General features: G+C 41.5%; 1 protein-coding gene across 3 annotated transcripts in view; it reads left to right on the top strand.

Moving 5' to 3' along the window:
* The window catches only part of lrrfip1b (leucine rich repeat (in FLII) interacting protein 1b), an 87311-nt gene extending 63406 nt beyond the window's left edge, over positions 1-23905 (top strand). For all 3 annotated transcript variants that reach the window (XM_056459703.1, XM_056459702.1, XM_056459701.1), the window contains 7 exons: positions 1482-1574; positions 1714-1846; positions 12597-12646; positions 12784-12901; positions 15421-15500; positions 15717-15821; positions 18007-23905. In XM_056459703.1, the coding sequence (XP_056315678.1) occupies positions 1482-1574; positions 1714-1846; positions 12597-12646; positions 12784-12901; positions 15421-15500; positions 15717-15821; positions 18007-18117 (690 nt within the window). In that variant the 3' untranslated portion in view covers positions 18118-23905. The remainder of the gene's footprint in view (positions 1-1481; positions 1575-1713; positions 1847-12596; positions 12647-12783; positions 12902-15420; positions 15501-15716; positions 15822-18006) is intronic.
* Positions 23906-23918: the final 13 nt, after the last annotated feature.

The following is a 23918-nucleotide window of genomic DNA, read 5'->3' as shown; positions in this document are numbered from 1 at the left end:
GCCCATTGACTTAACATTAGACCAAACTTTGTGACCTAATACCTTTTTGGGAGGGGGAGCTGTACCCCAGTAGAGCTTTATGTCTAGCAATGCCCCTGCTAACAAGCATACTAACATACTAGCAACATGCTAATTCATGCTAACAACATGCTAGTTTATACTAAAAACATGCTAGCAACATGCTTATTCATACTAGAAACATGCTAATTCATGCTAGCAACATGCTAATTCATACTAGAACCATGCTAACATGGTAATTTATGTTAGCAACATGCTAATTCAAACTAGAACCATGCTAACAACATGCTAATTTATTTTGGCAACATACTAATTCATACTAAAACCATGCTAACAACATGCTAATTTATGTTAGCAACATACTAATTCATACTAGAACCATGCTAATTTATGTTAGCAACTGCCCAGCAACTACTTAGAACACCTTAGCAACCACCTAGCAACACCTTAGCAACCACCTAGCAACCACTCAGAACACCTTAGCAACCGCCTTACAACACCTTAGCAACCACCTAGGACACCCTAGCAATCCCTTAGCAACCACCTAGCAAAGCCTTAGCAACCACTCAGACCACTCTAGCAAACACCAAGCAACACCTTGGCAACAACCAAGAACACCATAGCAATCACCTAGCACTACCTTAACAACCACCTAGCAACCACTCAGAACACCTTAGCAACCACCTAGTAACACCTTAGCAACCACGTAGAACATCCTAACAATGCCTTAGCAACCACCTAGAACACCCTAGCAACCGTGTAGCAACCACTCAAAACACCTTAGCAACTGCTTTACAACACCTTAGCAACCACCTAGGACAACCTAGCAACTGCCTAGCAACGCCTTAGTAACCACTCAAAACACCCTAAGCACTCAAAAAAGCACTCAGAATACCATAGCAACCGCCTACCAACACCTTAGCAACCACTCAGAACACCCTAGCAAGCCTTAGCAACCATTCATAACACCATAGCAACCATTTAGCAACATCTTAGCAACCACTTAGAATCTTCTGTCAACTGCCTAGCAAGAAACATTCAAATCCATACTAGAAACATATCTGTAGTTATCTATCTCTGCCAACTGTTTCAAACTTCTTCAAAACTACTTCAGTTATTTAAACTTTGAAACTACTTCAAACATTCAGACTAGGCTTTCTCAAGCCAGCATAAAGTTTGTCTACGAACTTTACTTTTCTTGTTACTGTTAGTTTGCTATGAGGGAATGATGTGCAGAAAGAAAGCTCCATGCCCACTCAATATTCAATTTCAGTGCATAAACATAGTGAAGTAAAAGTCTCAGTAAATTCTGGTTCACGCAGACTTTAGTAACCCAAATGCGCCTTAAGTATTAACCTATAAACCCGTTAAAGAGTTCATTTTTCCTAACAGTATGTCTTTCCTTTACTTCTATTCTCTTCTTCTTTCCTTGATTGTTCACTTTTGTGCATCGCTGAGTTAAGGCTTTAGAGAGGCAGAAGGAATATTCAGACATTTTCCATGATGAACGGGAGACACTCAGAGACGAGGTTTGCCGGCTTAGGGATGCTCTCAAGGTAGAGAAAAAGAGGATACACTGGCAATCACTACCAGGATATAGAAGTCATTATGTTTAGCAACATTATTTTGACTTCAAATGGTCATAATGTAATGGAATCAATTGTCATTCTGACATAAGATGACCTTTTTGGACAGAAAAATGGCATCGTGATGGGATCCGAGGTGACGGCCAATGGGGAAGTAGCAGACGGGGCTATTGATAGGCATGTTGATGCTGAAACAGCCTCTCGATTGAATCAGGACTTGTCAAGTGGAGACAGCATGTTAGGTAAGACATGGTTCTATCTCAGTATATAAACAAACCTGCTGCTGTACCTGATTTATTTGCTTAAATGTAGTTTTATTGTGTGATTTGATTAGTTTTTTTGCCGTATATTTCCTTTTTCTTTTCTTTCTTTTTTTTAATATGCTGCAAGTCAAGATAAGCAAATCTATTAAATTCTTTAGAGAAAATTTAAATCCAAAGTTAAACTCAATTAATCAAAAATACATCTTCTCTGAAAACTAAACTAAAATAAAATAGACACTTTTTTTTAAATACAAGGTTCACAGCCCATGTACATTAAACATGAACAATCCACGGGATGGCCATAACACTGGACTGTGCTGAAAAATATATGAGGATTAAACATTTAAACTAAATTCTAACTAACTATTACTATTCCACTAAATTATAAAACAAAACAAAAACAATAATAGAACCACCTATTCAAAAAAGAGCTATTTAAAATCAGATAAACAAGGCATTTGACATGTGTGGTGTATTTTTGTCCTGCTGCTTGATGTATTCCATTTTCTGCCTGCTGAAAAAAAAAATATCACAGAAGATTGGAACAGTTTCCTCCACAATTACCATTAAAACCATTTAAATTTTACAATTAAAACCAGCACAGTTGTCAACAAAAATAACATCAGTCTTTGTTGTCTCTGTTGGCTTCTCTCTCCACTAATCAGCAGTTAATTAAATTAAGATCATCTCTGTTATTACCCTAAACAAAAGCAATCAAATTATTCTTACTGCTTTAATGGAACTATAATTGGTTTTTGGATCCTTTTTGTATCTAATCAAAAGGTATTTCCACGCATCTCATCTCAATCACAATAATGTTTAAGGCAGAGCTCTCTAACTGCACATACTGTAATCTCAGTCCGAGATTAGAGAACATTGGTGGATCCAGGTAGGTGGATGCTGTTTTAGGTCTCTATTTTAACGATCTAGGCGCAGAGTCTAAAGTGCATGGTGCAAAAGCATCAAGGGCGTGTTCGAATTCACTTTTGCTATTTTAGGGACGGAAAAATATGTTTTGCGCTGTGGCGCATGGTCTAACAGGGTTGTGCTTATTCGCTTAATGAGTTATGGGTGTCTTTTGAGCATAACGTGCATTAAACCTCATCTCTCAAAAATGTAAAGTCCTAAAGTCTCATTTCCCATTCCCTTTAAGAGTCTGTTGCATCGCACCGTGGTGCATTTGCTATTTACATGGCGGACTTTGTAAGAGGAAAACCTGAATGCTTTACTAGCGAGAAAACAGTTAAACAGACCATCTGCAGCGAGAATAAAGAATGAGCCTCCTCCTTTCGGCCTCTTTACTTTCTTCTTTAATTTCATGTTGCCTATAAGGAAACAGTGTTGTACACACTCAACTAAAGACATCCATTAGCTACATTTTTAATTTTGTTTGTTAAGCGCAAAGATTTGTTTCAAAATTATTTCTTAATTCAGTTCTAATTTACAGCAAATGAATACATAAATAATATTAACGAAGTGTGGTAAAAAAACTGAGTTATATCCAAACATATGTCCTATTCTTATGCCCCATATGGTTATGCATACAACAGGTGGACAAATTGAAACTTGTTTTTATTAAAGCAAATATAAATATGCATTTAATAAATAATACTGCTAATAATAATAACATTATACAAAAGCAAATTGTCATGAATAAACTCAACTTAGTCTGAAAATAGCAACAAATCGGCCAAACACGTCTTGCGCCTTTTTGCGCCGGGTGTAAGATAGGGCCCATAGTGTCATTCCAGTGTGTGTGTGACATATTAGGCCAAGTCAACACAATCGCATGGCAATTCGTAACTTTTTGATTTAGTGGTTAATTTTTATGAATTCGTACGATCTAATTCGTACAATTTAGTACAATTTGCTCATCACCCAATGACGGTTGGGGTTAGGGGTGGGGTTAGTTGACACACCTCATTTTTAAAAATCGTATATTTTCGTACGAATTATCCACTAAACTGACAAAACGTAAAGAACTTACGTTTCCTCGTGAGATCAGGCTGGCCAAGCTGAGGATAAGACAGTGTAATGGATCAGTTAGCAGAGTAACTGTGAAAAAAAAACAAAGGAGAGTAATCAACAAGTTAAACTCAACATAATTTTTAGCCAACAAAATCTCAATACAATGGTACAGATGAATCAGCGATGGTAGCCTACAGTAAACAATCAGTCAGTCCTTCCAGGATTTTGCAAGTGCAGTGCTTAAATACAACAATACTTTTTTTACACTTCTACACAAGAAGCAAATAAAGCCTAGGCATAAATGTAAAAAAAAGTTCCTGAAAATCAAGTTAATATACTGTATGTGCAAGATTTCTAGAACTCTCAGTTTTACTGGCTGCGTATTTAACTGCTTAAAATGTTTAAAGCTGATGTTGAAGTTAAGTTGAAGAACTTAAAATCAGAACATTCCAGAGGATGATGCAAATTGATTCAAGTACAAAAGCTACAAAAAATGTGGCATTATAACCACTTACATCTAATACTGAGACCTGAAATTACAGTATTCAATCAAGCAGATGACATTATTGCTCAAAAATCAATGATACCATGTAAACCTCTTAAAGCCTCATGTTTGAACTGACCGACTCTAACAAAATGGATATCTTTAATACCACAGGAGACAATTGCAAACAGCCCAGGGACCAGCAAGAGACACAGATACAGTGTGTGGAGGACACATTTAACATGCCTGTGGAGCACAAGGGCACAGATTTCTTTCTCGATAGTTGTGAGGAAGCCATTGCATTGGATGCTGCTCTTTTACTGGACGATGTGAAAGTGCATAACACTGATGTGCAAAAAGAAACAGCAGCTGCTGTGAGAGGACTGAGTGTAGAAAAAGAAAAAAAGAGAAACTTTAAGAAAAAGCTTAGGATTAAGACGATCTTCGACTGCATTGTGTTATGATTTTGCAGGCTTTTTTTAAAAATAAGTTAATGATAGTTTCCTTTTGCTTTTTTTTCTCCAATGACAATTTATAGTCCTGATGATGTAATGTTAAATTAAATTAAGACATGCAAAAACTGCCGTCTATGTTCCGTAACAAAAAAAGCTCCATTCATTTCCTTTATAGAGACATGGATACACTGTTATATTTGTAAATATTCAACTGCATGGAAAATTGTAAGTGTTTAACTTTGGAAGAAGATGCATTTTTCATGTTCAATGGTCCTGTAACTTTAAATGTCACATTAAATAAAAAGCAAGGCAAAAAAAAAAAAAACCTTGTACAAACGACATTCCTATTAATATATATTATCTTTCTTTCATTCATTTTCTTTTCAGCTTAGTCCCTTTATTAATCAGGGGTCACCACAGTGGAATGAACCGCTTATACAGCATATGTTTTACGCAGCGGATGCCTTTCCAGCTGCAACCCATCACTGGGAAACATCCATAGACACTCATTCACACACATACACTACAAACAATTTAACTTACCCAATTCACCTGTACCGCATGAAACCGGAGCACCCTGTGGAAACCCACGCAAACACAGGGAAAACATGCAAACTCCACACAGAAATGCCAACTGACCCAGCCGAGGCTCGAACCTGCGACCATCTTGCTGGGATGCGATCATGCTACCTACTACGCCACTATGACGCCTATATATTATACATAGTAATAAATATCAACTATTGTTATTTTTGTTGTTGTTGTCACACCATATTCACATTTCATACATAATATTTTACAAATATCTTATTTAAAACATTAATTAAAAAAACAGATTTTTGAATTCATTATAAAGCATAAATAATAAAAAATTATCTTATTATAAAATTTAATGTAGCAATATTGCTAAAAACAATTGAAGATCATTTAATAGAATCAATATTGCAGAAAAAAAGGATCTTTTTAAAAGACAAGACAAATACTGCTTTAAATAAAAATAACAAAATTGTCTTATAATCATATTGAAAATGAATTTTGTGTTAAGATGTACTCAAAATTGTGTTTATTAATTTATAACAGTATTGTTGGGGAAAAGGTAAACTTATTAAAAGGTAAATTATTAATTTAACAGACAAGACTTATAAAGCTTTAAACAAACATTCCAAAGATGGCTTTGGATAATAATAATGATGGTTCCCCTTCGGATGGGGAACTCCAATGCTATGTGGAAACTTCCACTATGGGGATTTCGTCAGAATCCAATCATCTGAAAGAGTATAAAAACGGGCCAATGAAATGCCAATGAGTTGGCAGCGTCAGCGTGCACAGCTGGCGTCAATGACAATCAGTCATGCTATAAAGACGCAGCCAGTGCCATGCTTGACATCCTTTCGCTTTCAGAGCCTTTCACGAAGCTTCTCAGAGAGTCTTTGAGGGTATCTCCAACCTGTGTCTACAGAGAGAGATCGAGAAGCAGCTTCTCCCGGTCCAGAGCGCGTATACGCAGTGGCAGATGGTCGAGCTGGGTATTTCTCCCTTGCCTGGCGTCCTTTGGGTCCGGTCCTCCAAGAGCGGTTTGTATATAGAAAAAAAGCTTTCCTAAAAGAGCAACACGGTCGTGCAGCGTGTCTTTTTCAAGACGTCACTCCGACCGTGCGTTTCTGGATGCGGTGGTTTCCTATCCCCGGATGATGGGCACGAGCACAGCGTTTCATGTCTGGGGGTCCAGCATGTTAATGCGGTGCTCGCGGGCAGTGCATGCCATCACTGATGTCATGTCTGTTGCGCAGTTAAGATCGCGGCTCGCTCTTGCAAAAGAGCCACCCACCCCAGTTGTCCCCCGCACTGCGGTTGGCACTCGGGCAGATCTGAGGGTTTCAGTGAGAGTAAATCCGCCGCCCCCGGGCCGTGGACCTCTCGCTCCTCCACGCGCTCCATCCAAGCTTCAGGTGAAGAGAAGCGCTCCGTCCTTGGATGGTCGCTCTCTCACCTGATGACACCGGGGGTCAGATGTCTATCGCTGCATCGGAGGATGGGCTGTCATTGTCTGATGAGGATGCGAGCCCGCTCGCTCCCTCCCTCCGGGGTGGAGAGCGCGGCGTTAGCATCTAAAAAGCAGACGTGATGGCCGTGCTTTCTCGGGCTGCTTCGGCCGTGGGTCTGGTGATGGTTTATCCCCCAGCCCCGCGGCCGGACCGACTAGATGGGTGTATGTGGAGGATATAAGGAGGCAAGACCTTCAAAGCCTCCCGTCCCCTTCTTCCCGGAAGTGCACAGTAAACTCACGCTGTCCTGAGGGCACTTTTTTCCTGCCCGATCTGCGTGCGCTTCCATCCTCACCATCCTTGGAGGTTGGGCTGTCAAGGTCTGACGAGGATTCGAACCCGCTCGCTCCCTCCGGGACTTTGAGCGCGGCGTCGAATCCAGAAGCAGACTTTGCGGCTGTACTTCCCCAGGCTGCTTCGGCCGTGGCTCTGGAGATGGTTTATCCCCCAGCTGCGCGGCCGGACCGATTAGAGGGGTGTGATGTGGAGGATGAAGACGAGACCTTCTAAGCCTCCCCATCCCCTTCTTCCTGGGTGGGCACAGTAGGCTCACGCAGTGTGCTGCGTGCGCCTTCCCCCTCACCATGCACGCTATGGCCACCTACCAGCGCTACCAAGCGCAGGCGCTGGCCCGGCTGCGCGAGGATGGTTCTGACCCAGGACTGAGCATGCGCTCCGCACCGCAACCGACTATGCTCTTACAAAAAAAAAAAAAAAAAAAGTCGGCTGTGTGTGCCCTGGGAAGGACGATGATCACATCCGTGATCCAGGAATGCCACCTCAGGCTAAACCTGGTGATGTGCGTGACGTTGACAAAGTTCGCTTTCTTAACTCACCCATATCCCAGGCTGGCCTGTTCGGCGACACTGGCGGTGAATTCGCCCAGGAATTCACGCCGGTGATAGAGCAGTCGGAGGCGATGGGCGAGGTCTCTATCGACGGGATTGTATGACCGCCCCCCCCGCCGAGCCATCCACATCCACTGCTTTTTCGCCGAGGACGCCCGCTCGCAGCTTTGCTTCGCCGCCCCCGCCTGCGCCTCCGGCCACGCGACTGCGCCGAGCATCGCGCCGGCAACCAGCGTCCCCCGCCCAGGGCGCCGCTAAGTTCGGTAAAACGGACCGCGAAGCGTCCCTGAGGCGGGCCATCTGGGGAGGAGGGAATTTGCTCTTTCCCCGCTGGAGGGCGGGGCACGTTATTTAAAGGCGTAAAAAAAAAAAAAAAAAACGCCATCAAAATCCTCAGTGAAAGAGCACTTTTCCCCTCCTCCGGATGTGACAGCCCGAACACTGCCAGTCTGGGACGCTATGCCTTCCAGCTCGCAGGATCGGTGCATTTCGCCAATGGCTCATGGAGCACGAGAGAACGGTCTCCTTTCTCTCCACTCCCAGCCCCTCTCCTGGAGTTTGAGTGCGAGACGAGAACATCTCCTCTCCTGCTCTCCTGTGGGACCCCAGCGCTCCCCGGATGAGACCACTCACTCCACGCTGCCCCGCCGCTGGCACGTCAGCGATCGTGCGGGTGGGACCATTTGCGGGGGCTCTGCCTGCCTGGTTAGCGCGGGCCAGCCCATCGCAATGGCTCATCCATACGACCAGACTCGGCTATGCGATTCAGTTCGCTAAACGGCCTCCCAGGTTCACGGGCGACCAGGGTCAGTCCTGCGTCCGCCCCTGTCTTGCGAGAGGAGATTGCTGTCCTCCTGGCAAAGGATGCAATCGAGCCGGCCCTCCAGCCGAGATGGAGCGCGGGTTTTACAGCCCGCACTTCATCGTGCCCCAAAAAAAAAAAAAAAAAAAGCGGTGGGCTATGGCTAATCCTATATCTGCACATTTTGAACCGCTGCCTTCACAGGCTGCGCTTCGGAATGCTTACGCAGATGCGCATCACGCGATGCGTTCGTCCTCAGGATTGGTTTGCAGCAATAGATCTGAAGGACGCGTATTTTCATATCTCCACACTTCCACGCCACCGGCAGTTTCTGCGGTTTGCGTTTGAAGGTCGAGCGTGGCAATACAAGGTCCTCCCCTTCGGGCTCTCTCTGTCTCCGCGAGTTTTCACCAAGCTCGCGGGGGGTGCCCTCACGCCCCTTCGGCTCGCCGGCATCCGCACGCTCAATTATTTCGATGACTGGCTGATTTTTAGCCCACTCTCGGGAGCAATTGATTATGCACAGAGACAAGGTGCTCCGGCACCTCCGCCCGTTGGGGTTTCAGGTCAACCGAGAAAAGAGCAAGCTCGCCCCTGTGCAGAGCATCTCCTTTCTCGGGTTGGAGCTGGACTCGATCACTATGGAGGCGCGCCTCTCACGAGAGCGCGCCGAGGTAATGCTGAACTGTCTGAGAGAGTTCGACAGGAAAAAAAAGTGGTCCCCCTGAAATTATTTCAGAGGCTCCTGGGGCATATGGCATCCGTAGCCGCGGCCACGCCGCTCGGATTGCTCCATATGAGACCACTACAGCATTGGCTTCACGATCGGGTCCCCAGACGCGCATGGCACGCGGGCCCACACCGAGTGACTGTCACTGCGCTGTGTCACCGCACCCGCACCCCCTGGAAAGGACCCCTCCTTCCTACAGGCCAGTGTGCCCCTAGGTCAGGCGTCCAGGCAGGCTGTCGTTTCGGCAGATGCCTCCAGTATGGGGTGGGGGGGCCGTGTGTAGCGGGCATGCTGCTGCGACCTGTGGAGGGGAACCCAGCTGCATTGGCATATCAACTGCCTAGAGCTGTTGGCAGTGTTTCTCGCTCTGCGCCGCTTTTTACCGGTGCTGAGGGGGCAACACGTGCTGGTCAGGACGGACAGCATGGCCGCGGTAGCGTATTCCATCCGGATGGGGGGTATACGCTCCTGCTGCATGTCTCAGCTCGCTCGCCGTCTGCTCCTCTGGAGTCATACGCGGCTGAAGTCGCTGCTTGCTATTCACTCCCCGGATGGGCTCAACCGTGCGGCCAACAGGCTCTCACGGCAGCTCCTTCCCCGGGAGAATGGCGACTCCACCCCGAGTCATGCGTAAGTATGCACTCCCCCCAGTGAGCCTACTCGCGCAGTTTCTGTGCAAGGTCAGGGAGGACGAGGGGCAGGTCTTGCTAGTTGCGCCCCTGGCCCAACCGGACCTGGATATCAGAACTCTCCCTCCTCGCGATGCCCCCCCTGGCGAGTCCCTTTGAGAGAGGACCTACTCTCTCAGGGACAGGGCACCATCTGGCACCCTCGCTTAGTTCTGTGGAACCTCCACGTGGGGTCCATAAGACGCGACGAGGAAGACTTAGGTAACCTACCGGTGGCGGTGGTTAATACCATCACTCAGCCTAGTGCACCCTCTACGAGGCATGCCTACGCCCTGGAGTGGAGTCTATTCACTGAGTGGTGCGCTTCTCGCCGAGAAGACCCCCGATCTTGCCAGATCAGTGTTGTGCTTTCTTTCCTTCAGGACAGGTGGAGCGAAGGCTGTCGCGCTCCACACTGAGGGTTTACGTGGCCACCATCTCCGCTCATCATGGTGCGTGGATGGCGGCACCGTGGGGAGGCATAACCTCATCATCCAGCTCCTCAGAGGTGCTAGGCGGATGTTTCCACCCCGCCCCCCTCTCATACCCTCTTGAGATCTCGCGGTAGTGCTACGAGCCTACGTGGGGATCCCTTCGAACCACTCGACTCAGTATCCTTGAGATTTCTGTCCTTGAAGACAGCTCTGCTGGTCGTGTTGGCATCGGTTAGGTACCTGGAGGCATTTTCGGTCAGTGACTCGTGCCTAGAATTCGGGCCGGCCTACTCTCACGTTGTCCTGAGACCCCGGCCCGGCTATGTGCCCAAGGTTCCTACCAGGCCGTTTAAGAATCAGGTAGTGAGCCTGCAAGCGCTGCCCGCGGAGGAGGCAGACCCAGCCCTTTCATTGTTGTGTCCTGTTCGCACTTTGCGAATATATGTGGACCACACTCAGAGCCTTAGATCCTCTGACCAGCTCTTTGTCCATTACAGTGGTCGGCAGATGGGAAGTGCCGTATCTAAACAGAGGTTGGCCCACGGGATAGTGGATGCCATCTCCCTCGCCTTTGGGCCAGGGTGAGCCGTGTCCCCCGGGGGTGAGAGCGCACTCCACTACGGAGCATCGCATCCTCCTGGGCGTTAGCACGCGGCGCCTCTCTGACAGAGCTACGGGTTGGGTGACACCCAATACATTTGCAAGGTTACAATCTGCGAGTGGAGCCGGTTTCCTCAAGGGTATTAGGCAACCCTTGGTGATTGAGGAAACGATTCGGTTGAGGTGTCGAAACACGCTTGCTGCGCCACTCTCCCTAACCCGGAGATACGTGCGCTTTTTCAGCTTTGTCAGTTTAGTTCCCCATTCTTTGGCGAACCCTGCAGAGTTCCTCCGAGGCCCCCAGCACCTGACTCAGCGGAGGAGTCAGGTGTTGGCCCGTTACGTTGTCGGCATGCCCGCTGGTCAGCCCGCGTTCTGGGTATAGGTGCCTGCTATGTGTGATCCTCGCTGGCGATCCCATACGTTCACTCAGCCACGGTATAGTCCCCCCTTCTAGGGCAGGCTCGTGTCTTCCCTCCCCGGTAACCATCCTTATGCAAGGACTCCCCATCTCTGGGCTAGTCCATAGGTTGTCACCAGGTCTCCCCTCTGGGTAACAGGTGAGCTCCGCAGCGTCCTCCCTATCGGGACTGAACGCTTTCCCAACGTACTGTCGTATCAAAACCTATTTTACTGGGTTATTGCGACTCCCCGAAAAACATAACTGTTCTGAACAGGTAAGTGAGGGCCAGGGGACACGTTGGAAGACTGTGTCTCGGGGCGTTGTAGGTGCGCTCGCTCTACTGCGTGGCACACCCTTCGCCAGGGACGCAGTAAGGTTCTTTCGTTGTGGCGTTTTCCATAGATTTCCCCATAGTGGAAGTTTCCACATAGCATTGGAGTTCCCCATCCGAAGGGGAACGCTACGGTTACTAAAGTAACCCTTCGTTCCCCGAGGGGGGGAACGGAAATGCTATGTTCCTTCGCCACAACGATTGTCCCTTAGCTGTTGAGCGTGAAAGTCTCTTCAGCTAGAAAAGGATGTCGAGCATGGCACTGGCTGCGTCTTTATAGCATGACTGATTGTCATTGACGCCAGCTGTGCACGCTGACGCTGCCAACTCATTGGCATTTCATTGGCCCGTTTTTATACTCTTTCAGATGATTGGATTCTGACGAAATCCCCATAGTGGAAGTTTCCACATAGCATTTCCGTTCCCCCCCTCGGGGAACGAAGGGTTACTTTAGTAACCGTAGCGTTTTGTTTTCTTAAAGGGATAGTTCACCCAAAACTGACAATTTACTCTCTATTTACTCACCCTCAAGTGGTTTCAAACATGTTTGAGTTTCTTTTTTATATATTGAAAGAAGAAAATTTAAAGAAAGCTGAAAACCTGTAACCATTGACTTACATAGTATTTGTTTTATTCCTACAATAGAAGTAAGTCTATGATTACAAATATTCAGCTTTTTTTTTAAATATCTTTGTTTGTGTTTTGGGTGAACTATGCCTTAAGCATTCATAATCAATACAGTATGCAAACTATTTTACAACAATTTATTTGCAAATATTAATAGCTGAATAAAATTCATTGCAATACATTAAAATCTTTAAATTGACAACCCAGATTTGTATAGTTTGTGTTATAAAATATACAGTACATTGCCTCATTGTGTATGTTACAATGTCTGATTCTGTCTCTGATTCTGAGTTTGATATGCTGTGTGTGTTTTTGTTGTTGTTGTATCCTTTAGAGATCAGATTGAGGAAGCTCATGGAAGAAAGAGAGAGCTTGCTTGACCAGGTCAGTTTTCTCGTTTCATGCTGTTCATGTGTTTTTAATTGTATGCAATGGACATCGTGGGAAAGCCTCTTATAAAATACCTGTTATGCTAGCCATAAAAACATTTTAGCATCACTGAACTGTGCTTGCACATTCAGGTGCGGAAGCTTAAAGCTAATGCAGAGCAGAAACAGAAAAATGGCACAGAAGAAACGGGAAGCGCGGATGAGGATGACCTACAAAATGGTCTGGACCCTCATATCCTAGATCTGCAGAGTAAGAGACACCTTTACATTCCAGTCCCAATAAGTCTTGATTAAAAGCCAATTCATCACATTGGAATTATAAGATTCTATGCGTTCTGAATGATTTTGAGATATTGAGCTTCAAAGTTTTTGCATTCCTTATAGCAAACAGAAACAGTATGTGTGTAACATTTGTTTTTTAAATAAATAGTCTTAAAATGTAAACAACTTATAAAAAAACATCCTATAATGTAAATAAGTTGTTATTTAATAAGAATGTCAATAACTAGTTTTGGACAAAAATGTCAGAACCTTATAATTCTGAGGTGACGAAGTCGTAATTACAGAGTGATGTTTTTTGTTTAATCAGGGCTGACCCAAGCCTTCAGGGGACCTCAGAATTATATTTGAGGGCCTAATTATTGAATTATATTTGGAGGCAGTATTATATATTTTGTACAAGCAAATTGCAAATAATTGCCAATCTTTGCTTATTCACACACTATAAATCTAAAATCTTGTTCTAAAACCTCAATGTTTTTGTATACAACTGAAAGCCTTTATTCTACAAAAACAAATGCCTTCAAGTGCTTTATTGCACTTATTACAAAAAAAATATTACCAAATATTGATAATGATGTAATGATTTACTAGCTCTTAAAAGTAAAGCTGAATGAAATGAGGGGGCATCACGGTGGTGCAGTGTGTAGCACTGTTGCCTCATAGCAAGAAGGTCACTGGTTTGAGCCCCGGCTGGGTCAGTTGGCATTTCTGTGTGGAGTTTGAATGTTCTCCCCACGTGTTGCCGTGGGTTTCCTCCGGGTGCTCCAGTTTCCCCCACAGTCCAAAGACATGCGCTATAGGTGAATTGAATATGCTAAATTGGCCGTAGTGGATATGTGTGAAAGAGTGTGTATGGATGTTTCCCAATGTTGGGTTGCGGCTGGAAGGGCATCCGCTGCATAAAATATATGCTGGATAAGTTGTCGGCTCATTCCGCTGTGGCGACCCCTGATTAATAAAGGGACGAAGCCAAAAAGAAAATGAATGAATGAATGAAATGCTGAATGCAGCCTACACTAGCCTACTTATTATTATTATTATTAGTTTTTTATTATTATTTATTATTACTAATATTATTTAGTTATGGCACCAAATAGTCAAGAACAGAGGTTTTGAAAGCTAAAACATATAAATTTGGATATGAAAAAAGTCTAAGAAAAATTACACTTTTATAATATATATATATATATATATATATATATATATATATATATATATATATATATATATATATATATATATATATATATATACAGTTGAAGTCAGAATTATTAGCCACCCTGAATTATTAGCCCCCCTGTTTGTTTATTTTTTTCCCCCATTTTTTGTTTATTGGAGAGAAGATTTTTTCAACATATTTCTTAACAATAGTTTTAATAACTAATTTCTAATAACTTAGATTTATTTTATCGTTACCATGATGACAGTAAATAATATTTGACTAGATATTTTTCAAGACCCTTCTATACAGCTTAAAGTGACATTTAAAGGCTTAACTAGGTTAATTAGGTTAACTACGCAAGTTAGGGTAATTAGACAAGTTATTGTATAACGATGGTTTGTTCTGTAGATTACCGGAAAAAAATTATAGCTTAAAGAGGCTAATAATTTTGACCTTAAAATGGTTTTTAAAAAATTTAAAACTGCTTTTATTCTAGGCGAAATAAAACAAATAAGACTTTCTCCAGAAGAAAAATATTATCAGACATACTGTGAAAATTTACTTGCTCTGTTAAACATCATTTGGGAAATATTTAAAAAAGAAAAAAAAATTCAAAGGGGCTGACCTCAACTATATATATATAAATATATATATATATATATATATATATATATATATATATATATATATATATATATATATATATATATATATATATATATTCACTGTCAAGATGATTCAAAGTACTTGGCCATGTAATAAGTATTGTTAAGCTGTTTTCAGTACCAAATTTAAATAAAACAGAAACTAGTTTTTTATTATCATACCAAGTTTATGAAACATAACCTTATTTCATTATAGAAATTTAAATCCAATAAAGAAGTTCAACATATAAGACAAAAATTTCTACCAATCTAAACCAGCTAAATAGTATATTGTTCTATTATAATATGCTATGATTGCAAAGACCTTTTAGTCAAACATTAACATTCTTGCTTAATGAAGTTGTCCTATGTCCTATTTTGCTAAATTATTGAGTGTTTTGCTGCAGTGCCACTGCTTCTTCAGTCAAATACAGTTAAGTCAGTCAGTCATATTGTATCTTGCAGCAGCCCGTTAACATAAAATTTTTTTTTTTTTCAGTGAATATTGCATTTTGTATAATCACCATTATTCATTAGAATAAAATACATTAAAAATAAAATATAAAAAAACAAAATAAAATCAAAGTTATTTCCTGCTGCCCACAGGAGCTTAGTCTACTTATGCCTTGCCGGCTCTGCATTTAATAAAAAAACCTAAGGAAATATTTTGTCTTTCTACAGGAGATGCTAACAGGCAGATCAGTGACCTGAAATTCAAGCTAGTCAAATCTGAACAAGAAGTCACAGCACTTGAACAAAATGTAAGTCATGTATAAAATTAAGACTTCATGTCCAGAGGCAACTCAGAATCATGGTCTTACATGCAGTTTCATCATCAGTAGTTAATTAAGTTCTCTTTTTAAGTTAGATCTCCCGTTTTGCACTGCTAATGTTGTTTCAACTGTGGTATAGCTTGTTCCACAGGAAATGATCTGACAGTATTTGATGCTGAACTTGTAATCTCTGTCATGTGGCAGATCATTCGGCTGGAGGGTCAGGTGGGCCGATATAAGACATCAGCTGAGGCTGCGGAGAAGGTGGAAGATGAACTAAAAGTGGAGAAGCGGAAGTTACAGAGGGAGGTACTGTATGACAGAAAAAAAAACCTCTATAAACTATGATGTACCCTGTGTACTCTATGATGTACTGTGTTTTGGATGAAATGTACTTACACTTAGAAATACTGAGTAAATGTTAATGCTGTGAAATCAACAAAAATACCTAATTAAATTTAACAGACCTGAAAGTGGATCTGAGGAAAAATTCTAAATTATTTATTTGAAAATATCAATGGGTCAAACAAAGATGTTCAGTGTTTTCATGTTTTCTTAAATATTAGGTTAATATGTAAACATGTTAAAATTAAAACCATATTTTTGTCCAAAAACAAGAAAATTACATCTTTAGCATTATTTTATACTCTGTAATATTTTTGCTTCAGTAATTTAGTTTCTTTGTAAATATAAAAATAGGTTAATTTCTGTGTTAAAATTGTTTTTACACTATTTTATTTATCACATTCAGACTAAGATAAAAAACATTGGTCGCACTATATTTTGATGGTCCGTTTGTTTAATTTAAGTTACATTGCAACTAATTCTCATTAGATTATAAGTAGACTGTTAGGTTGGGGTTAGGATTAAGGTTAGTGTAAGTTGACATGTACTTGCAAAGTTTCTTATAGTCAGTTAAATGTCTGCTGAATGAGCCGTATCAACAGATATTAAGCAGACGGTCTACTAATACTCAAATAGACCACCAAAATAAAGTGTTACCAAAATATTAATACAAATAATTACATAATTTATTTTTAAAAATTGCTACATTTTGTTAGGACTACTAATGTTAAATGACTACTAATGTTACTGTGTTAAGATATTTATTTAAAATTTAGGAAGTATTGTTATTTATATTTAAAAGCTATTTATTAGGTACACCTTACTAGTACCAGGTTGGACCCCCTTTTGTCTTCAGAACTGCCTTAATCGTTTGTGGCATAGATTCAACAAGGCACTGGAAATATTCCTGAGATTTTGGTCCATATTGACATTATGGCATCACACAGTTGCTGCAGATATGTTAGCTGCACATCCATGATGCAATCCATGACATCCCAAAGGTGTACAGTGAACAGTGAATTGTCATGTTCAAGAAACCAGTCTGAGATGATTCGCGCTTTATGACATGGCGCGTTATCCTGCTGGAAGTAGCCATCAGAAGTTGGGTACACTGTGGTCATAAAGGGACATGGTCAGCAACAATACTCAGGTAGGCTGTGGCGCTGACATGATGCTCAATTGGTAATAATGAACCCAAAGTGTGCCAAGAAAATATCCCCCACACCATTACACCACCACCACCACCAGCCTGAACTGTTGATACAAGGCAGGATGGATCCATGCTTTCATGGTGTTGATGCCAAATTTTGACCCTACCATTCGAATGTCACAGCAGAAATCGAGACTCATCAGACCAGGCAATGTTTTTCCAATCTTCTTTTGTCCAATTTTGGTGAGCCTGTGCGTATTGTAGCCTCAGTTTCCTGTTCTTAGCTGATAGGAGTCGCACCCAGTGTGGTCTTCTGCTGCTGTAGCCCATCTGCCTTAAGGTTAGATGTGTCGTGTGTTCAGAGATGCTCTTCTGCATTTCTACCTTATACTCTGTTGCCTTTCTATCAGCTGGAACCAGTCTGGCCATTCTCCACTGACCTCTGGCATCAACAAAGCATTTGTGCCTACAGAACTGCCGCTCACTGGATATTTTCTCTTTTTCGGACCATTCTCTATAAACCCTAGAGATGGTTGTGCGTGAAAATCCCAGTAGATCAGCAGTTTCTGAAATACTCAGACCAGCCCATCTGGCACCAACAACCATGCCACATTCAAAGTCACTTAAATTTTTCCCCCATTCTGATGCTCGGTTCGAACTGCAGCAGATCGTCGTAACCATGTCTACACGCCTAAATGCATAGAAATTGCTGCCATGTGATTTGCTGATCAGAAATTTGTGTTAACGAGCAGTTGGACAGGTGTACCTAAAAAAAGTGGCCAGTGTGTGTGTGTGTGTGTGTATGTATGCATTTAAAATGTAAAATATTATAACATTTACTTCTTTACTACAATTTGATTCAGAATTTTTAAGCAGTGTAAATAACTTAAATGATTTTAAATGGAATAAATGAACAAATTGGTATTGTATTAAATTATATATTTACAAAGCCACTGAATTTTTTTAATTAAGTCCCTGGTGTGTTTATTATTTTTTCAGTTGAGGTCTGCACTTGACCGAATCGATGAGCTGGAAGCAAGCAACAGCCACCTCACGAAGAGACTAGAGAAGATGAAGGCCAATCGGAGTGCACTTCTGGCACAGCAGTGATGCCCGCCTGTGCTCACTCAACAGTCAGGGCATGATTCCCATCGCTCACTGGCACCAGTGATCCGCCACGAATATACAACTAAAACTTCAAACAAAATCAGATTAGCTCAACCACACAGCAATCATGCTAATTCCGACTTCAAAAAATATATATAGATGACTGACAGACATAAACATCAACCTAGTTAGTTTCCAAGCGGAGGACATATCAAACAAACAATCCTGAGTCTCATTAAAGTGACCTTTGGTTTGGATTTGCAGAATTCAGGCCCTCAATGAGCTCTCAGCACTTGTAATGGATTCTGTGTCTACAAACAAACTCAGAGCACAGCTAAGGTGTGTGGACATGGACTTACATTAGCAGATCATGCACTTTACCTCTGCATCAGTATTCAAATTTATGTTATTCGGAAATGGTAGAAGGAACTGTTTTGCATAATGAGGTAATGGAATATGTGTAGTCTGAAGATGAAAAGATTGAATGTATGCTCTCACCTAGAGCCAGCTGTGTGCTTTTCTGCACTTTTTGTGCTGACAGGGAGTGTCGGTCATACTATCAACAGCAGGACATGTGTGATATCAGTTTTTGATTGAGGAATTGTTGTAATGTCCATTTTGTTATACGCCAAATCTTGTGTGTTTGTGCTATTCCGTACATAAATGTGTTGGACTAGCACCTCATGATGTTAGCCATTTTTGTTTACAAGCTAATGATGAGTAAAGATCCTGAGAAACCTGTTAGGACGTGACTACAAACAATGCAATAACAATGTCAATAGAGCCCAATGGATTATATTTGTCAAAAGTAGAGCTTGAATACGTCCTGTTACACATGTTCTCAGCTTCTGCAGTTATATTTTGCTTTAGGGGTGCTCACACAACAGTTTCATCTAAAAATAGAATCGATTTTATACATTTTTGGTGTTTATTTACATTCCAACTCTATTTTTAAGACCTGAAAAGTTTTGAAATACAAGTTTAGCTGCCTTCTTGTCATCTTTTAATTGCTGTAATTTGTATGTGACAGCATGCCTTGTTCTGCTATGAGCTGTTTATGTCTTTTGACTAGGGCTGTGTCTGAAAGCTTAGGCAGCTGACTTATTACCTCGCTGCTAGGCATAGGCTTGTCATGATAAATAATAATTCTTGTACGATATCTCACAGAAATGATTGTGATTAGCAATATTATTGTCATTAAAAATCAATTTATGTCCTTGTATAATGATAATACAACAGAAAAATACAACCCAGGCTTATTTTGAAAGAGTACCACTACATACATTTCTGGAGAGCGTCAAATTTGTCCCAGGAGCTATGTTTTTTTGCAGTTTTTGTTTTCACAATCCACTAGAGGCTGCTATGTACACTTTTTGAGATCTCAAATTTCTCTCGAGAGTGCCATTCGCACCTGCTGTTCTTGCGCAAATCCACCAGAGGCAGCTGTCGACTGACTGACTGTCTGGCTGACCCACCCTCCTCCTTCCCAAAACTGTGTTTTCAAAAGCACAGATTGACCCGCCCACCCACTTTCCTAAACCCAACCATTAGTTTTAAAAAGCAATCAAGAAAAAGAAAAGCCCTCGCATGATTTTTTTCAGATTTTACCACATTCTCACCCTGTTATTTACTTGATTATTACATTTTTTGGCATTCTGTTTTTGTCTTACCCACTTCCTGGAACCGTTCTTTGCCAGACTTGAACCCTGTTGTCATGGTCAACTCCTCTCTGCGTCTCAAGTCCTCCGACGGACATAGCAAGCTACTGGGCAAACTGCTAACAGCGGGAAAGCTGTCCATATGGCGTCATACCGCCTTGTATTGTTAGGGTCAGACCCAGTCCTTATGTTCAACTCTGCTCTGCGACTAAATTCTAAATGCGTCAAGTTACTGGGCAAACAGGTAACGGCGGAAAAGCTGTCCACACGGAGGTAAGCGGTCAGCTGGTAAGCGTGGAAAGAAACGGCATCATATCACCCCCTAGCATTTGTTTTAAAGACGAAATGCAGTCATACGTACTTCTGGCTACATAATTCGCAATCTCCAGAAATGTATATAGGGCTACGTTTTCAGAATGCGCCTATGTTGGAATAATAATGCAAATTAGGACAGACTTCTCATCGTTAAGGTTATTAAGGTGTCTTGATATAAAAATCGACACTGGTGATGGTTGCTGTGAAATAGCTTTAACGTTATTTGTGAAAGTGCGCCATTTTGCATTGTCACTATGATATTGAATTGCAGCTTTGAAACAGAGCTCATGGACAGCTTCTTCCAAACCGTCAGTAGTTAGCAGGAAAATTCACCTTTTCTTCAGCTGTTAGTGAGCATTGTTTCTAAAAGGGTTGCCACTCACTGACTCCCCCAACAGAGATTTTTTATATAAGGCAAAATTGATTGAGGTTATGTCCATGTATTCCATGATGAGCCAATATGTTGATTATTATGACAGGCCTAATGCCTCATTCACACTAGCAACGACTTTGTAGCTGACTGTCGCTCTGGGTGGCAAACTGCTTCAAACGCAGGTCTGTGTAGGTTTATACAGCATGAATCCAACTGGCCTCTGAGCAAGCTGAGAGAGGATTACGTGAGCTCTACTGCTGCTCCTATTGGCTGCCGCTCAAGAAATTTGCTCTTTATTTGCATAAAGTTAAAGGATTCTCAACTTTGTCGCGTTGCTCGACATGCCCACACGATCGCCAAAGGTCGCTGTCACTGGCGTAGATGGAGGTCGTCGCAAGTCGCTCAAGCCGCTTTTCAACTGCACACAACATTAGACACAACTGTTGGAATACTCCCCCTTATGGCAGTCACACAGAATTTTCAGTTTTATGGTGCACCATGGGAGAGAAGCTGATTTTTGCAGTGTCCGGGAAAAGGAGTGCAAAAAGAGCCTTTATTCTCCGTGCATTCACCATGGTTGAATGAATGAATAAATGAATACTAGAAACTCATAGACCGCAAAAGATTTTGAAGGGAATGTGGAGAGTTTTTTTTTTTATTACTCATTTATGAATAGAAATGCTTTTTTTAATGTAGACTTTTTTCTGTTTCCAAAAATAACTAAAAAAATGACTATTTCTTATCTCGTGCGCACAGATCTGACACAGATTGGACAACACTGGAATACAGCACATTCGGTCGGCAGGTCACATATGGTCTAGTTGCAGGAGTTCAAATATTTCAACATATCCACAGCTCAAATCAGATCTGAATTTTCCACATACGGAGATGATCGGAACTCCACACTACTCTCCATTGAAAATGAACGACTTCCGGTCTGTCGCTTGTTTTGTGCAGTGAAAAGGCGGCTTCACTCTCTGTTGAAATGAACGGTCGTGTGACAATTTGAGGCTGCGAGTTGCTTGTAGTGTGAATGAGGCTCAAAATAGGTTCCCGTTTGTGTTAGTAGCGGTTATAAAATAAAATAAATGGGGCATAAAGTGAGCCACATATTATTTATCATCTGTTAATTTTTATCGTAAAATTGATTTCAGTCAGATATCTGAGACAATTTAACCCTGTACAACACAATAGAGAAAGCATTGAGGGACTATTTGCTTGCCGATTTTTTTAGCTCAAGTGTCAGGAATGGAACGCAATGGGCTATATGCACAGCTAGTGTTTTTCAGCCAATGATGAACTTCCAGTGAATGCTTTATGTGACTATTTTCAATTTCATATGGTTCCTTTTACAGCATCAATGTTGTATTGTAATTACAATATATTCAGTTAAATAGACTTAAGCATCCATTTCATTGTTAAAGCGTAAAAAAAGATGAAAAAACGTTTAAATGCAGTCGCAGGTTAGCACAGTAATTCTATTGAAAATACTGGGGTGAAATTCATTTCCAAATTTTAAAGACATGGCATGGAAAAATATAATTTAATGCAGTGCTTCTTGTTTTGGTCTTTATATCGTATATCAGCCAGGCAGTGAAGATCGCTGTTTTTTAAAGAAATCAGATCTTAAACACAGTTATTTTTGTCTGGGATGACAATTAGCTGGAAACTGACTGAAATTAAAAGTCTGTGTGCATATACCGCATTCAATTAAATTTTGAATGCGGTGAAGTACACATATATATGCAGCCTTCAAAATTCTATCAGAAGAACACCTCCTAAGACAGGAAGTGATGCAGAATTTAAATTCAGTTGTGCATTGATGTTGCCTTGGAATTGTGTATTTCTATAACATAATATGTGGTTCTCAATCTCAATGGTTCTCAGAAAATCTCAGTTTACAAGCTGTGGGTGGTCGCGTGCACTTTAAAATAGTTGGAATTTTGTAATTATGGCTATTATGATGTGACATGAATGTAGCTTTTAAACTATTGTTTACTACCATTATCTTCATCATGTAAACTACAGAAATGCAAATCTGGGTAAATGGAAATGTCATGCGCATAGTGATAGTGTCAGTTATTACCCAGTTTATTACCAAGTAATGACAAGTACATATTATATACATGTAAAACAGGTCTGTAATATATGAGCAATATCACATGTGTAGCAGCGCGATAAGGCTGTATATCAGCACTGGTGGGAGGCGTACTTTGGCATGAGGCTGCAGGCTGAGTGCCTTATTGTCCCACCAGTGACAATATACAGCCATGTCGCATTGCTACGAGTGTGATATTGCATTTGTACAACAGTTTGATGGCATAATCATGTATTTAAAAAAAAGAAAATCAAACACAAAGAGTCTAAAAATCCTTTTGTATGAGGAACTTCTTTCTTCTGCCACTCATTCACGTCTGCAGCTGACATCAGAACAGCAGAAACTATTGCCAGTTCACAAATGTCACTTTAGAGCTAGTATTTAAATGATTCTCTAGCGTAATGTCTAAAGTGATAACAAAACAGGTTATTTTGCTGTCATTTTAAGATTGTAAGGCTGAACAGCATGAAATGCCATCAGTCTTGAGATATTTCCCAGTATTTCTGTTGCAATCAGGATATCACAGTAATCAACCTCGAAAAAGCCAAAGCAAAGCAAACACTACCAGACTATGGTATAAATACAGCACTACAACATACAAAAGACAGAGATCGACTTAGAAAGTCACTGTTATATAATGTTTTGATCAGGTGTAGTTTGAAATTACGCTGAGTTTTTCTCCTCTAAGGGCTTATCATGCGGTCTCTGTCGCCATCTTGTGGTGGAACGTCAACCGTCTTTGCTCTGCTCAGTATGACAGGCTGATGGATGCAGACACGCTGAAATCTCTGAAATTATAAATATTTCAAATACAGGCACTATCCTTGTGAATGAACTGCATAGTTCCAATCTAAACAACTATATTTTATATAATATATATCTAAAAAAGCCTCAAATGTACATTATGTTGTCCAACAGCTGCCATATTTGTCAAACTGTAGTGAGTTTATTGATCTGCTGTCACTAAATGGGCGAAGTAATACAGAAGGGTGAGGAGGCTGTATGAGTTCTGATATTGCAGAATATCGCTTGGCTATCAACCAATCAGATTCGAGAACCAGACAGAACTATTGTATAAATATAAATATATATTACAAACCTACACTTATTTGTTGTGTAAGCACACCTGAAGAGAATAACTGTTATAATTTTGCATATCTATTCAAGTGGGCCAAACTATGAAAATACTTTTGTTTTATATGCAGGTTGTAGGCCATCATCTCACATTCTGTGAGATAATAAAAAAGTTGCAGAGGCTTTGGTCAGTGTAAAATGGTAAATAAGTCAGAGAGTAAGCACAGCTGATCATTCGGATACCGTCTCATGTCCAGTTTAAACTCAGAACATGGTGCAAAATATA

The sequence above is a fragment of the Danio aesculapii genome, chromosome 6 (assembly GCF_903798145.1).
Source record: "Danio aesculapii chromosome 6, fDanAes4.1, whole genome shotgun sequence".
Classification (NCBI taxonomy): domain Eukaryota; kingdom Metazoa; phylum Chordata; class Actinopteri; order Cypriniformes; family Danionidae; genus Danio; species Danio aesculapii.
This window is presented reverse-complemented; position numbering and strand designations above follow the sequence as displayed.